The sequence below is a fragment of the Trichechus manatus genome, unplaced genomic scaffold (assembly GCF_000243295.1).
Source record: "Trichechus manatus latirostris isolate Lorelei unplaced genomic scaffold, TriManLat1.0 scaffold00071, whole genome shotgun sequence".
Classification (NCBI taxonomy): Eukaryota; Metazoa; Chordata; class Mammalia; order Sirenia; family Trichechidae; genus Trichechus; species Trichechus manatus.
The window spans coordinates 7652200-7669305 of NW_004444007.1; the positions used below are offsets into that span (position 1 = coordinate 7652200).

The 17106-nt window shown below is 36.8% G+C and overlaps 1 protein-coding gene across 3 annotated transcripts in view; it reads left to right on the top strand.

Annotated features, from left to right (window-relative positions):
• Positions 1–17106, top strand: part of LOC111818984 (glutathione S-transferase C-terminal domain-containing protein-like) — a 62520-nt gene that overhangs the window by 4003 nt on the left and 41411 nt on the right. For all 3 annotated transcript variants that reach the window (XM_023734767.1, XM_023734766.1, XM_023734768.1), the window contains exons 2-3: positions 4386–4826; positions 5447–5914. In XM_023734767.1, coding sequence (XP_023590535.1) covers positions 4407–4826; positions 5447–5914 — 888 coding nt within the window. In that variant the 5' untranslated portion in view covers positions 4386–4406. The remainder of the gene's footprint in view (positions 1–4385; positions 4827–5446; positions 5915–17106) is intronic.

The window sequence follows — 17106 nt, forward strand, 5'->3', positions numbered from 1 at the left end:
AAGAATGGTTTGACTAATACTTTTTGTTTGATGTACAGTTCTCATCCATAAATTGGAAATAAAATGTATTTTAAGGATTGTGAGGATTAGAAGTAATGTATAAACATTCTGCATGGTCAACAAATAGTAGATGGACAACAAAATCTAATACTGTTTCAAATAATACGCTTTGTTTATTCATCTAACATTTATTATATTTCTAGCAAATTCTAGGCATAGTGATTGTCTTATTTAAAAAAAAGATCTGCATAATATTTTGCTGCAGTTATATAATTTTCTTGGCATTGTCTGTTGTGTAATATATAATTTATCAACTTATTAGGTAATATTTAGTTGCTGCAGATCCTGACTTGAACACAAAACTTTCAGAAATGCTTTTTCCATTTTATGGAGTGGTATGCTTATTTTTTTCTCATTCTGCCTCTATATATACACGGGGTGAAGTAAAACTCATAAAACTCATTTCCCTTTTCATATGTGAAATGTTTCAATTTATCAAAGTCAAGATATATTCATTAGAATGAGAATGCAGAAAAGTCTAATGCTTAAAATCTTAAACCTGTGACTAGTTCAGTCATTTAAAAATGTCTTTGAAGATTCCCAAGTAAAGAAACCAAGGCTTCAGTATTTAATTTACCTACTTCGTCCCTCTGTGGCAAGATTTTCCAAGCAAACTGGCATGTCCAGGGAGAAGATGCACACTTTACCAGCTCTGTTCAGCCCTTGAATTTTGTGGGTTTTGTCTGTTGCTTTTTCACTCCTCAGTAGCAGTTGCAATATGGCACCTATCAAATCTCAGAGAAAGAGCAAATGACACTATTGCTGTGCTTGGCAGGAGTGTAATACAGAGTAACATGAGCTGCGCCCAGAAGCCCTGGAGCCCCAGAAGATGATTCTGTAGTAGCTACCTCCTTAAAGGTCATGACACAAAATTAATGGATTATGGAATTCTGGTAGAAATGGGGAAGAAAAGAAGATGGATTTCTTTGCCTAGCATGTTCGTAAACTTTAAGCAAATACTGTGTTCTACTCTCTTGAAAAACTGAAGACACAGTGCAAGCCAAAAACATATCACATTTGTACAAGTTGTCTTAATATTTATTTTAGAAATTACATTAGTACTTAGTGGGGAAAAATTGTCCAGGGGAAGTAACTTTTTTTAAACTCCAAGATCATTAAGTCACATTTTTAATATCTCAGGAAAAGAACACCAACATCTATATTGGAGAAAAAATTATATTAAAAATCTACAGTACTTCGCATTTTCTCTCAGGCATCTCATTAATTTTTAGATATCTCCATGGGCAGGTTATTGCTATTCTATTTTGTTGACATTTAGCATTTATTAAGTGCTCACAGTGAGAAGGGTTTATAGAATATGTAAAAGCCACTTCTCAAGTTTCTTATGTTCCTTGGAAACCCTCGTGGCGTAGTGGTTAAGAGTTTGGCTGCCAACCAAAAGGTCGACAGTTCGAATCCACGAGGTGCTCCTTGGAAACCCTCTGCCCTGCTCTGTCTTACAGGGTCATTGTGAGTCGGGATCAACTTGAGGCAACGGGTTTTTTTTTTTTTTGGTTTTATGTTCCTTAGAAAGTGGCAAATATACATGTACTCTAATTTTTTGTATTTCTACATATCCTAATCCAACAAGAGCTGTAAAATACCACAGCATTGTTTTCAATTAAAAAATGTTAGCAGGACTGCCTCATAATTACTCTTGCCTAGACTGTTGGGCAATTGAGGGGATCCATCATGTTTTCTTTCAAATCTGCCTTCTTGAAGTTCGTAGGGATGTTCTTTATAATATCTTACTGTCAGAAGAGGGAATTAAGAGGATTAATAAATTAATCAGCAATAGCTTTCTAGGGGCAAACTCCTCAAAGAGACATCAATTCCTAGAAAATGTGGTTGGTTCTTTTTGCCTAGGAACTTTAATAAATCCCCTTAATATGTTTTAAAATCAGTTCTAGCTGCCAAACAAATACCCTCCCTCAGGTAATTAAACTCAGGGAGAAAATGATTTCCATGGGCTAAAAAGTTGTTACTCCTAAATTACTTGAAATAGTTTTCTCTAGCTAATCTTTTAAAGAAGTTACAGCTCATGGTGCATATCTGTTATGTTTTAATAAATACAACAAAATATTGGTAGGGTTGCTATGAGTTGAAATTGATTGGAGGGCAACAGGTTTTTTTTTTTTTTCCTAGTGATTATTTGCATTATAAAAAGGTTTCCTAAGAGTACTTTGCTAACTACATCCATTTATTATAATGGGTGATTACCTATTTAATAGAAACATTGAGGACCAAGAAGCTTAAAAAGTGTTTGACTATTGCTTTAGATTTAAAAAAAAAAAAAAAAAAATCAGGGAATTTAGAATATTAAAGGAAATTTAGTATGTTGAAAGTTCCCTAAAATTCAGGGTACACAAAATTTTCAAATACACTTAAATGCAAAAGTGATTTTCATATGCACTTTTAAAACGCTTTTAAAATAATTCCTTTAATATGCCATCTTCCTATAACGTGCTTCCATGCTGAATGCTTTTAAAGAGTGCCATCTAGTGTTAATTTTAGAGTAGCGATTTATGGATTAGAACGTGGGGAATTTTGGACCCAGGAAATGTATTAATCAAAAAAAGCCATGATACAAAGGCCTTAAGGAATATGACTTGAAAACACCCACAAATAATTAGACCTCAAGATTGTACATATTTACATCTTTAAGGTAACCAGTGTGTGTAGTAATCCATGCATTCATTCAACAAATACTATTTGTTTATATGCCGGGCCTTGGTCTAGGTATCTAAAAAAAAAAAAAAAAATTGTTGCTGTGGAGTTGATTCTGACTCATAGTGACCCTATAGGACATAGTAGAACTGCCCGGTAGGATTTCCAAGGCTGTAAATCTTTATGGAAGCAGACTGCCACATCTTTCTTCCAGAGTGGCTGGTAGGTTGGAACTGTCCACCTTTCGGTTAGCAGCAGAGTGCTTAACCACTGCGCCACCAGGGCTGTTCCATTCTACGTATAGGAATGAACAAAACAAAATTTCTCATTTCGTGGAACATTCTAACTGGAGTAGACAGATAATAAAATAAACATATAGTATAACAATGATAAATGCTATCGAGAAAAATAAAGCATAGAAGGGTTACAAAGGCTTTTTTGGGGGATTGGAGTGGGTTGGGTCTCAGTAAGAAGTAAAAATCTGAAGGAGGTAAGGGAATGGAAACATCTGTGCATGTGAAAAGGCTGTGAAGTGGGAATGTGCTTAGTGTTTTAGAGGAATAACAAGCCAGTTTGGCTGGAGCAGTATGAGACCTGAGTAGAGTTGAGATGAATCCAGACACATAATAGGATTAGATCATGGAGGGCTTTGGAGGCCACTATAAGGAGTTTGGCTCTTACTCTGAGTGTGAAGGGAGACGTTAGAGGGTTCTGAGTGGAGTATGACATGATCTAACTACTGTTTTAATAGGATCGCTTTGGCTGCTCTGTTGAAAATAGACTAGAAGTAGCTAGAACAAAAAAGGCAGAGAAACCAACTAGGTGGCAAATCCTATAGTCTGGAAGAGGCGTGGAGATAATGTGATCAGATTCTGGATATATATTGAAAGTAGCATCAACATAATTTTTTTGATGGATTGGTTATGGGGATGTGAAAGAAAAGAGTAAGGATGACTCCCAAGGTTTTTTTGGCCTGAGCGTCTGCAGGTGGGTAAGACACATGAGGAGCAGGTTTTGGGAGTGGAGGAGAATAAGGAACTTGCTTTTGGACATGTTAAGTTTGAAATAGCTATCAATATTTATGTTATGGGGAAATTCAAACATTTTCCTGTTGTGATTCACTACTCAACACCTAACCACATATTAAAGCCCACTTACTTTAGGAGAATCCATTTCTCATGAGGGAATGAATATACTCCACTGATTATTATTTTGTAGGGTCATAAAACAGAAGCCATGTGGGAGGCATGTTGATTATTCAGGGAGGCCCAACCTTGTCAAAATTTCTCAAGGCTCTTATTATTTCCAGACAACTCTTGGTATTCTTGGTTGATTTCTTCTTTCCCATTGTATTTACCTCCTCTGTTCTCACCTCCAGCGAGAAACCAAAGTACTTGATCGGGAAGTTCTATTGCAAGACAGCCGAGGAATATTTTAAAGGAGTTGGATATAAAATCACTCTAAGACATGTAAAATCACCCCAAGACTAGTTAATTGCACAGGGTCCAGATCTTTCTTTTGGAAACCATGTATCAGTCTTCAGGAACAAATTCTATAGACTGTTATCTACCACAAATTATTACTTTTAAAATGTTCATTATGTTAGTTTCTGCTTTACTATAATTTAAGGCCTATAACCACTTCAATTTATGCTTCAGGTGAACCAATGAAAGAAGAAAATGAAAGGCATTAAGAAAAGTCTTACAGAAGAATATCTCTATCTGGACTTGTCTCATCAAACAGAAGGATGCATCTTTCCTCTCCATACATCTGTAACTGTATTTTTGTTGTTGTACTGTGACTGCAAAATCTTTAAAGTTTGCTTGGTCCTCACCAGAGAAAGTACAGACATTTCCCAAATAAAAAATGTATTGCCCCAGGATGTCGAAACACAGATTATTTCAAGGGAAGAGCTTCCATCAATAGTCCAGAATTGTTGTTTACCTGCAGCGGTGGAAAGACCAGGCAATTTTTGTAGAGCAGGACTGGCTGTTGTATTAAGACACATAATTCAGAAATCATATGAAGCTGATCCCTCAAAGAAGGAAATTTTGGAACTACTGGGTTTTAAAAAGACTTGCTTGAAAGCCTGTGCTGAAGTAAGTATATTGTCTCTCCCACTGTTATTTAAACCACAGAGTGACTGATGGCACGTTCACTTGAACATTTATTTTAACTTCCTGTTGGGAACCAAATTTTCATTTATTTAAAAAACCCACAGAAACCAATGAAATAGTTAAAGTAGCCCTTCACGTGTGCCAATATTTCAATGCAGTATTGGAAAATAAGAACTTAAGATTTAATTTATGAGGTTTGGAGAAATTAGTGATATTTTTATTAGAGAGTGGCTTTTTCAACCTTTATTTTAGGTATGTTGAGGATTTTTAAAGGGAAGTTTTACATATAAACAGGAGGAGCTCAAGCAGCAGTGTGTCTGAAATGGCTTTTTTATTTCTTTTTATTTTAAAGGCTTGGGAAAGTAAATATTAATTCAGTAAAAGGATACAGGAATGCTGAACCTCCCAATGCTGAATGTTATCACTTCTGAAGCACTATAACATGTCTCTGATGTAGCATAAAAATGTAGCCCAGAGATGATTTAGCCCAAGACCTGACAAATTCTCTAAACCAGTCTTATTTCCCAACAGAAAGTACTTTTTCTTCAAGCTACGTTGGAAGTAAAGAATCCTTTCATTTCTTGTTTTATTTTGTTTTGTAGGTTAGTCAGTGGACCAGGCTTTGTGAGCTCACCATCCCTTCGGCTATTGAGAATTTCATCAGAGAGTCTTCTGAACAGCCCTCAGCAATCCCTGTAGAAATATTACAGCTAGAGAAAAAACTCAGTGAGCCTGTCAGAGTGCACAATGACGACAAACTCCGTAGGCAGAAGCTGAAGCAACAGAAGGCTGCTGGAGTTGGACTTTCCCTTGCGAAGGACAAAACAAAGAGCAAAGCCTGTAATCAGGAAGCATCTGAAGAGTTGGACTCTCCATCCAAGAGCCTGGAACTGGAAGTGGCATTCTCAAAGCTCACAGCACAGGAGGATCCAGCCTCTGCCAACAGGGAGCCTTCTCACATCAGAAAAGTGAAAGCCTCTGACCTTCCACCTCTGGAGCATGTGTTTGCAGAAGGGCTTTACTTCACATTGGCAGATATCGTGCTCTTGCCTTGTGTCCATCATTTTTTGGTAAGGTTTTATCTAGAGTGGATATATTACTGTATGGTTCAATCTATGATATTGCCTAGATTTTAATCCCAATTTCACTTCTTACTGTCATGTCTCTGTGCAGGTTATATTTCTCTGTCTCTGTTTTCTTATCTGTAAAATGGAGATAATAATAGTACCTACCAGAATAAGATCAGTGTGAGGAATAAATGACATAATTTATATAAAGTATGGGGAACAGTGCTTGGCATACAGCAAGCTCTCGATAAATGTTAGTAATTATGTCTTTTAATTTTCTGTTGCTAAAATGTTAGCAGTTATTATGATTACGAATTTCAAATTGCTCTTGTCATTACCTTCTAAAGGTAGAAGGCCCAGTATACAGAAACTAAAAAAGCTTATCAGTTATATTTTACCATTGACTGGTTCGTTAATATACCAGTCTCATTCTGTTAGGCATTATCAGATCAGAAACAGTTTATTCTCGTTCTTGTGTTTCTCTGTTCTGCATATGATTAAAGTCACTGGCTAGTCTATCCTATGCTGTGGGATAATATAGGAGGAAAGGTTTCTTTCCTGTCAGGGGCACTGTTAACTGGAAAGAATTGGGCGAAGTCTAACCTTTTAGGGTGAAGGGAACATTCAGGGGCTTTTAGGGAGGCACCTAAGTTTGAGAGAAGACTGAAAGCTAGAAAATGGATCACACTAAAGAAACCAGATAAAAAGATTGATAGTCTACCCTTTTTTCATATAACAATAGATAGCTTTTTATTTTTTCATAGACATTACTTGAAAAGAAATGAAAAAGGGACATTTCTCCTACAGAGATTTGGCTTGCTCCATACAGATTACTATTAAGATCGTGATAAAGTCCCATCTCTTTGCAGTTGCACTTCACCTTCAATATATCGGCTTAATAAAGGAGACAATGTGGTAGAGTAGAAACAGCCCTGGCCTTGGAGTAGGGTTTGAATGCTAATTCTGTAATTTATTTACTGGCTTTTTGTGACTTTGGGCTGGTTATTACAGCTCTCTAAGCCTCATTATCCTCATCTATAAAATTAAGATAATACACTTCTTAAAGACATATTGTAAGGCTCAGAAATATTATTCTTAGAAATACTATATGTAAAATGATGGATCATGGGACAATGCATGGCTCATAAGAAGGAGCTCAATAAATGGAATTTATTATAATTAATAAATCTTGAGAAAAATCACAATAGACTAGGCAAACTAAGTTAACCTTTCTCTCCTTGGTGTGGAAACATGTTCAGGGCCACAAGATTTTAGTGATGGGTTTTCTAAAAATATGTAATATGGTATATAATACATTATTATATGCACATCCATGAATATTTCCTGATGTTAATAATAAAGAATGTTTAAAGGTTGTGTTATATCACCTATGAGATTAAAATTCGTACATCAACCTCTCCATATTCCTTTGGAGAGAGATTTCTTGCAGTATGAACATTTTGATTCTTATTCCAAGGATAGAAGAGAAAATGAACTACTGAGACAGGAAAATCACTTTCAAAATGGTTTTCTTTATTTGATAACTACAATATCCTAGACAAGTGACTAATATCCTGCTATTAAAATATTGAGTGTATGAGTATATACATACAACACACATGTATGTACGTGTGTGTGTATATATGTATATGTATGTATATATATGTGTATACATATATATATAATGGAAACACAAATATATATATTTCTGTGTGAAGGAGAAAAGAACAGGGTGAAAATAGTATTAGAGTGAGCACGGGAAGCTGTAACTCTGCAGCTTTCTGATTGGTTTTCAAGAGTTACATTTTTCTTTCTCTGAAGCATTTCATCCTTTCTCCTGCTATGGATTATATTTCATCCTCATTATGTATCACCAACACTTCAGATATCTCTACTGACAGATAAGACTTCTGATGAAAATCTATATATTTGGAGGCTGGTGCTTCACTAAGTTAGGTGGTATTGACCAATTGCCATTTTATTTTATTTATTATTGTGATTTAAATGAAAGTTTATAGTTCAAGTTAGTTTCTCACACAAAAAGTTATACACACGCTGCTGTGTGACCCTAATTGCTCTGTCCCCATACTGTGACAGCACACTCCTCTCCACCCCGGGTTTCCTGTGTCCATTCAACCAGCTCTTGTCCCTTTCTGCCTTCTCATCTCTCCTCTGGACAGGAGCTGCCCATTTAGACTCATGTATCTACTTGATCTAAGAAGCACACTCTTCACAAGTATTATTTTATGTCTTATAGTCCAGTCTAATCTTTGTATGAAGAGTTGACTTTGGGAATGGTTTTAGTTTGGGGCTACCAGAGAATCCAGGGGCCATGTCTTCCAGGGTCTTTCCAGTCTCAGTCAGACCATTACGTCTGGTCTTTTTACTAGAATCTGTGTTCTGCACCCCACTTTTCTCCTGCTCCATCAGGGACCCTCTGTTGTGTTCCCTATTAGGGTGGTCATTGGTGGTAGCCAGGCACCGTCTAGTTCTTCTGGTCTCAGGCTGATAGACTCTCTAGTTTATGTGGCCCTTTTGTCTCCTGGGCTAATAATTTCCTTGTGTCTTTGGTATTCTTCGTTCTCCTTTGCTCCAGGTGGGTTGGAAGCAATTGATGCATCTTAGATGGCCGCTTGCTAGCTTTTAAGACCCTAGATGCCACTCACCAAAGTGGGATGCAGAATTTTAATAAACTTTGTTATGTTGATTGACCTAGATGTCCCCTGAAATCATGGTCCCCAGACCCCCACCCGTGCTTCTCTTTCCCTTAAAGTGTTTGATTGTATTCAGGAAACTTCTTAGCTTTTGGTTTAGTCCAGTCGTGCTGACTTCCCCTGTATTGTGTGTTGTCTTTCCCTTCACCCTTCCAATTCTTGTCTATTATCTAGTTAGTAAATACCCCTCTCCCTCCCTCCCCACCTTCATAACCATCAAAGAATGTTTTCTTCTGTGTTTAAACCTTTACTTGAATTCTTATAATAGTGGTCTTGTACAGTATTTGTCCTTATGCGACTAATTTCACTCAGTATAATGCCTTCCAGATTTATCCATGTTATGAGATGTTTCACGGATTTATCGTTATTCTTTATTGTTGCGTAATATTCCATTGTGTGAATATAATATAATTTGTTTATCCATTCATCTGTTGATGGGCACCTAGGTTGTTTCCATCTTTTTGCAATTGTGAACAGCACTGCAATGAACATGGGTGTGCGTTTATCGACAGGGAACTACCAGAAATTGAGGCCAGATTCAGAAGGGGACGTGGAACCAAGGACATCATTGCTGATGTCAGATGGATCCTGGCTGAAGGCAGAGAATATCAGAAAGGCGTTTACCTGTGTTTTATGTTTGACTACGCAAAGGCATTCAACTGTGTGGATCATAACCAATTAGGGATAACATTGCAAAGAATGGGAATTCCAGAACACTTAGTTGTGCTTATGAGGAACCTGTACATAGATCAAGAGGCAGTTGTCCAAACAGAACAATGGAATACTTTGTGATTTAAAGTCAGGAAAGGTGTGCGTCAGGGTTGTATCCTTTCACCATACCTATTCGTTGTGTATGCTGAGCAAATAGTCCGAGAAGGTGGACTATATGAAGAAGAATGGGGCATCAGGATTGGAGGAAGACTTATTAACAAGCTGCATTATGCAGATGACACAACCTTGCTTGCTGAAAGTGAAGAGGACTTTAAACACTTACTGAAGAAGATAAAAAACCACAGCCTTCAATATGGATTACACCTCAACATAAAGAAAACAAAAATCCTCACAACTAGACCAATAAGCAACATCATGATAAATGGGGAAAAGATTGACATTGTCAAGGATTTCATTTTGCTTGGATCCACAATCAACACCCATGGAAGTAGCAGTCAAGAAATCAAAAGATGCATTGCATTGGGCAAATCTGCTGCAAAAGACCTCTTTAAAGTGTTGAAAAGCAAAGATGCCACCTTGAAGACTAAGGTGCACCTGACCCAAGCTATGGTGTTTTCAATTGCCTCCTATGCATGTGAAAGCTGGACAGTGAATAAAGAAGACCAAAGAAGAATTGATGCCATTGAATTGTGGTGTTGGAGAAGAATATTGAATATACCATGGACTGCCAGAAGAATGAACAAATCTGTCCTGGAAGTAGTACAACCAGAATGCTCCTTAGAAGCCAGGATGGCGAGACTACGTCTCACATACCTTGGACATGTTGTCAGGAGGGATCAGTCCCTGGAGAAGGACATCATGCTTGGTAAAGCAGAGGGTAAATGAGATGGTTTGACACAGTGGCTGCAACAATGGGCTTAAGCATAACAATGCTTGTGGGGATGGCGCAGGACCAGGCAGTGTTTCGTTCTGTTGTATATGGGGTTGCTATGAGTCAGAGCCAGCTCGATGGCACCTAACAACAACGACAACTAGCAAACCTGTAAACTTGGTAGAACTAATTGAAAGATTATTCTATTCTTGTGTTAAGACAGAGAAGTTGCCATTTTATAAATCTTTTTGTGTTTGGATACTTACTATTTTATTTTCTATATTTTAATTTCTAATATTTTGAATTGAGTTGTCTTAAAGTATGAGACATTTTTATTATCTAAAGTAACATCATTCCTCTTTTGTAGAAAATAATTTTTGTCCAAAAATACCTATGTTAAATATCTTTCAGCATCCCCTTTGACATAAAAATAGAGATCTCACTGTTGGCTGGCATATTGAAAAAATTATGCATTCCACTTATTTAGTGATTAGTTTGTATTTTCTATGTGTTTTCCAGGAAACCCTGGTGGCGTAGTGGTTAAGAGCTATGGCTGCTAACCAAAAGGTCAGCAGTTCGAATCCACCAGGCGCTCCTTGGAAACTCTATGGGCCAGATCTGCTCCATCCTATAGGGTCACTCTGAGTTGGAATCGATTCAGCGACAACGAGGTTTTAGTTTTATATCTTTTCTATGCATCAGGCTTAAAAAGTTTTCAGTTTTAACCAGTAAGTGTATTTCATATAAATTGAGAACTGGGATTATATTTCCATTTAAATAGGTTGTTTATACTATTTTACCCTGCTTACAATGTTTGTCTAAATATTTGTTGGTTATGATATGTATTATAAAGAATAGACGTGTCTAAGAAAATGCTGTAAATAAGTACAAAATATGCTGTATATTAAGTCATTGGGAAGAGATGCAGAGGAGAAGATATTTTGGACAGATAACATCTTGCTTCTCTCTTTATTCAGATAGATTTTTCTCCTCTTATTATGATTAACAACAAGCTACTAGAGTTCATTTTGTGCTTTTGGAAGCAGTTATTTCTTTCCATTATTTTAAAAATAAATCCTCTTATTTTCTTATCCTTAAAGAACCTTGATATTTAGAATGGTTTTGTCTTACAAGACAGGTTACCTTTTTTTTTTTTTCATTATTTCTTAGGAACAAATTTAATTTTCATCTCACATATTTTTCATTAGTCACCTCTTTAAATGTATCTTCTTGAGTGTAATGAATATGGTTTATTACCTCCTGAGCTGCCTAGCCTGTTGATTAAATGGGGAGGCCTGTCATGCAGAGTAAAACTCGTCAATTTCTTTTAAACATGAATCATTGTCATTTAATCACAACTTATTTTCAAAAGGAAGGAAAGATGCCATATGCATCTAACAAATAAGAATAAATTAATACCACGGAGAGTAAAGGAAAGATGAGGAAATGAGGACATTTCTGAATTGATTAATTTATCAGGTCATAAACTCAATTCACTTAGCACTTAATCTATTTCCAGGCAATTAAGAACTTTGGGGACAATTATAAACTTTTGGTTCCCAGAGTACCATTGAGGACAGTGTTTTTCAAACTTGTTTATTCTAACTCTCAGTAAATAATACATTTTACAAAATGATAAAAACCCAAAACCAAACCCATTGTTGTCGAGTCGATTCTGACTCATTGCAACCCTATAGAGTATACAAATACTAACATGTATCTTTTTATTATATAAATAACATACATATGTGTTAGGTGCGGTCGAGTTGATTTTCGACTCATATCAACCCTGTGTGATAGAGTAGAACTGCCCCATAGGGTTTTCTAGGCTGTAATCTTTACAGGAGCAGATTGCTGAGGTTTCTCTTACAGAGCTGTTGGATGGGTTTGAACCACCAAACTTTGTTAGCAGCTGTGTGCTTAACTGTTGCACCACTAGGGCTCCTTTCTACACACACACACACACACACACACACACACACATAAATACTTGCAAAATAACCCACCTTACACTATGTTGTGTACCCTGATTTTTTTAATTTCATTTTTTAAATGTTGATTTTTGCAACTGTGTTGATTTTTGCAACCTTCTAATGGGTCCTAACCAGCAGTATGAAAGAACTTTAATTTAGGAGATTATTCTTTGAAGGTAATAAAGTTCCTTGATCATTTGTTCATTCACTCAACAGAGTAAATATTATTTATAAGTCAGTGTTTTAGGTGCTTAGGGTATTCAAAGAGAGACATAAATCCTGAGCTCGTATTTGTACTTATGCTCTGCATCTCATCCCCTCATGCTTTTTTAAGGACTTTGCTCTCCCAAGTATCCCTCCTCCTTCCTGCATTCAATTTCTCCTTCTCTGCTGTTTTTTTTTTCCAACAGTACGTAGACATATTCTAGTATCCCCAGTATTAAAATAATAAAATCCTCTCGACCCCACATCTCCCTCCAGCTACTATGCCATGTCTCTACTCCCCTTCACAGGAAAACATTTTGAGATATCTTTAGACTGTCTATACTTCTTCACTTCATCTTCTATTTTTAATTCATATTATACCCCTGTTCCATTGTGACTGAGTCTGTTAAGATTACCAATGACCTCTATTTTCCAAATCCTGAAGCCACTTTTCCATTCTTATCTCATTTAACTTCAAAACAGTTGACCATGCCTGTCTTGAACACTCTTTTCTTGTGTTAGCTTCCTTGAAAACTTTTCTGGTTTTCTTCAGATCTTACAAATGTTCTCCTTTTTTAACTTAGTTTCCTGGCTTCTCCTCCTCTGCTTGATCTATGGAATGCCCCATAGATCTGGACTGGGCCCCGTCTCATCTCTTTCCATACACATGATCCCACCCAGGACCGTGGCTTTAAATACTAGCTGTATGCCATGGCTGTCACATCTATATTCTCACCCTGTACCTCTTCTTGAAACACCAGACATTGCTGCCTCTCAACCAAGTATTTTGTTTGTTTTATTATTTATCAAACACTTTTGTGGTGTTTCTTACGCAGTAGGCCCTGTTTTAAATTTAATACAAACATATATACACATACACACAAATGTACATACACATCAAAGGCCTCTCATATATTTGTAGAGATGTTCTGTTGCTTGGCCTTTTTACTTGTCTGTCTGTTCATAATCATAAATCATAGTCTGTGACATTATGACGTTATAACTGTTTCTGTGGAAACAACATTCAGTGCCTCTCAAAGAAGCAAGAACATTCTAATTTTAAAAGAAACCGAAGTTTGATGGTAGGGCTAGGGAGAAAGCATCTGACCAAGAGGAAACAAAAAGATATTAATTTACATTAGGGGTAATTAATGAGTTCATATTCTTCTCATTTGTATAGATAGACAAAAGTCTTACTTTAAGTGCTGCTTTATAAAAATATCCTTCAAATAGTCCTAGTTATTTTTTTTCAGTTTTGAATATCTATATTCTTATCTTCTTACTGTCTAACTTTAGTGATGTAGTTTCTGTACCTCATAAATTATCTTTTTCTTCTTTTTAATATGGATCTGAAAGTTTCTTCCTACAGTATTTTAAAGTACTATTGGTTTGATTCTGTGTAATAGTTCAATCCATTCAGAGAAGACAGCTTCTCTCTAAAAGAAAAAGAAGAACTTTAGATGACTAATAATAGTGCAACCTCTCCATTTCCATGTAATTCACTTTTAAGTGAGCTAGAAAATTTCCATTGAGAACTCTGCAAAATACATCAATGGTATATACTACAACGGGTCTCAAAATTGACACTATGTAGAGATCAAATAACTTCTGCAGTCTGAATTTGATCAAACATGCAATCAAGATGTATGTTTTGATAATTACTGATGACTGAAATGTGAGAGTTGGAAACAAAGAAAAAGGATCAGTAGTTGGAAAACATGGCGTTGGTGATAGAAACGACGTAAGAAGATCGCATGATAGAATTTTTCAGATCAATGACGTATTCATTGGAAATACCTTTTTTCAAAAACATAAATGGCAAAAATACACGCGGACCTTGCCAGATGGAATACACAGGAATCAAATAGACTATATCTGTGGAAAGAGATGATTGAGAAGCTCAATATTGTCAGTCAGAACAAGGCCAGGGGTCAACTGTGGAACAGACCATCAATTACTCATATGTAAGTTCAAGGTGAAATGGAACAAAATTAAAACAAGTCCACAAGAACCGAAGTATGACCTTGAGTATACCCACCTGAATTTGAGACCATCTCAAGAATAGATTTGACGCATTGAACACTAATGACCAACGACCAGAGGAGTTATGGATGACATCAAGGACATCATGAAGAAAGCAGAAGGTCATAAAAAAGATGGAAAAGAAAGAAAAGACCAAAATGAAATGTCAGAAGAGACTCTGAAACTTGCTCTTGAATGTAGAGTAGCTAAAGCAAATGGAAGAAATAATGACATAAAAGAGCTGAACATAAGATTTAAAAGGGTGGCTTGAGAAGACAAAGTAAAATATTATAATGAAATATGCAAAGACCTGGAGTTAGAAAACCAAAGGGAAGAGCATGCTTAGCATTTCTCAAGCTCAAAGAATTGAAGAAAAAATTAAAGCTTTGGGTTGCATTATGGAAGGATTCAGTGGACAAAATATTGAATGACCTAAGAAGCATCAAAAGAAGATAGAAAGAATACACAGAGTCTCTGTACTGTAAAGAATTGGTCAGTGTTCAGCCATTTCAGGAGATAGCATATGATCAAGAACAGAAGACATTGGTGTAAAACAAGCATCCAAGAATTGACAGAATACCAATTCAGATGTTTCAACAATTGGATGAAACACTGGAAGTGCTCACTCATCTATGCCAAGAAATTTGAAGATAGCTGCCTGGCAGACTGACTGGAAGACATCCCGCATCTGAGCCGATTCCAAAGAAAGGCGATCCAGTAGAATGTGGAAATTATCAAACAGTATCATTACTATCACACACAAGCAAAATTTTGCTGAAGGTAACTCAAAAACGGTTGCAGCAGTACATCAATAGAGAGCTGCCAGACATTCGAGCTGATTCAGAAGAGGATGTGGATCAAGGGATGTCATTCCTGCTGTCAGATGGATCTTGGCTGAAAGCAGAGAATACTAGAAAGATACTTACCTGTGTTTTATTGACTATGCAAAGGCATTCGACTGTGTGGATAACACTGTGAAGAATGGGAATTCAGAACACTTAACTGTGCTCATGAGGAAGCTGTACTTAGACCAAGAGGCTGTCATTCGAACAGAACAAGGGAATACTACATGATTTAAAGTTAACAAAGGTGTGCATCAGGGTTGCATCCTTTCACCATACTTATTCAATCTGGATGCTGAACAAATAATCCGAGAAGATGGACTATATGAAGAAGAACGTAGCGTCAGGATTGGTGGAGGACTTATTAACAAACTGTGTTATGCAGATGACACAACCTTGCTTGCTGAAAGTGAAAAGAACTGGAAGCACTTACTGATTAAGATCAAAGACTAAGGCCTTTGGTATGGATTACGCTTCAGTGAGATGAACTGACACAGTGGCTGCAACAGTGGGCTCAAGCATAACAATGATTGTAAGGATGGCACAGGACTGGGCAGTGTTTCCTTCTGTTGTACGTAGAGTTGCTATGAGTTGGAACTGACTCATCAGCACCTAACAGCAACAACAACAATTTCACACCTAATATGTCTAGATGGAGGATTTTATATTCTCCTTGAGAGACTGTAAGTCAAACTGAAAGATCATCACAAATTAGGATTAGTATATTTGTAAGTAATCCAAACTGATGAGAAATCTATAGCTGCATTGGCAAAGCATATTGTTTTTTAAAAATAAAAAGATGAATAGCAACTGCTAATGCAGCTTTTACAGATTATTTCAGAGGCTGCATTGCAGTCATTAACTTTCTGTGATATGCAGATGATACAACCTTGCTTGCTGAAAGTGAAGAGGACTTCAGGCACTTACTGATGAAGATCAAAGACTACAGCCTTCAGTACAAATTACACCTCAACATAAAACAAAAATCCTTACAACTGGACCAGTAAGCAACATCATGATAAACAGAAAAGATTGAAGTTGTCAAAGTTTTTATTTTACTTAGATTCACAGTCAACTCCCATGGAAGCAGCAGTCAAGAAATCAAACGATGTATTGCATTGGGCAAATCTGCTGCAAAAGACCTCTTTGAAGTGTTAGAAAGCAAAGATGTTACCTTGAGGACTAAAGTGCACCTGACCCAAGCCATGGTATTTTCAATCACCTTATATGCATGCAAAAGTTGGACAATGAATAAGGAAGACTGAGGAAGAATCGATGCATATGAATTGTGGTGTTGGCAAAGAATGTTGAATATACCATGAACAAATCTGTGTTGGAAGAAGTATAGCCAGAATGCTCCTTAGAAGCGAGAATGATGAGACTACGTCACTTATCCTTCGGACATGTTATCAGGAGGGACCGATCCCTGGAGAAGGACATCATGCTTGGTAAAGTATTTGTTGTCAGGTGCCCTGGAGTCAGTTCTGACTCATAACAATGTTATGTACAACAGAACGAAACACTGCCTTGTCCGGTACCATTCTCACAATGGTTGTTATGGTTGAGCCCATTGTTGCAGCCATTATGTCAATCCATCTCACTGAGGGTCTTCCTCTTTTTCACTGACCCTCTACTTTACCAAGCATGATGTCCTTCTGCAGGGACTGGTCCCTCCTGATAACATGTCCAAAGTATGTGAGAGAAAGACTCACCATCCTTGCTTCTAAGGAGCATTCTGGCTGTATTTCTTCCAAGACGGATTTGTTAGTTCTTCTCACAGCCCGTGGTATATTCAATACTTTTCACCAACATCATAATTCAAAGGAATCGATTCTTTTTTGGTCTTCCTTATTCATTGTCCAGCTTTCACATGCATATGAGGCTATTGAAAATACCA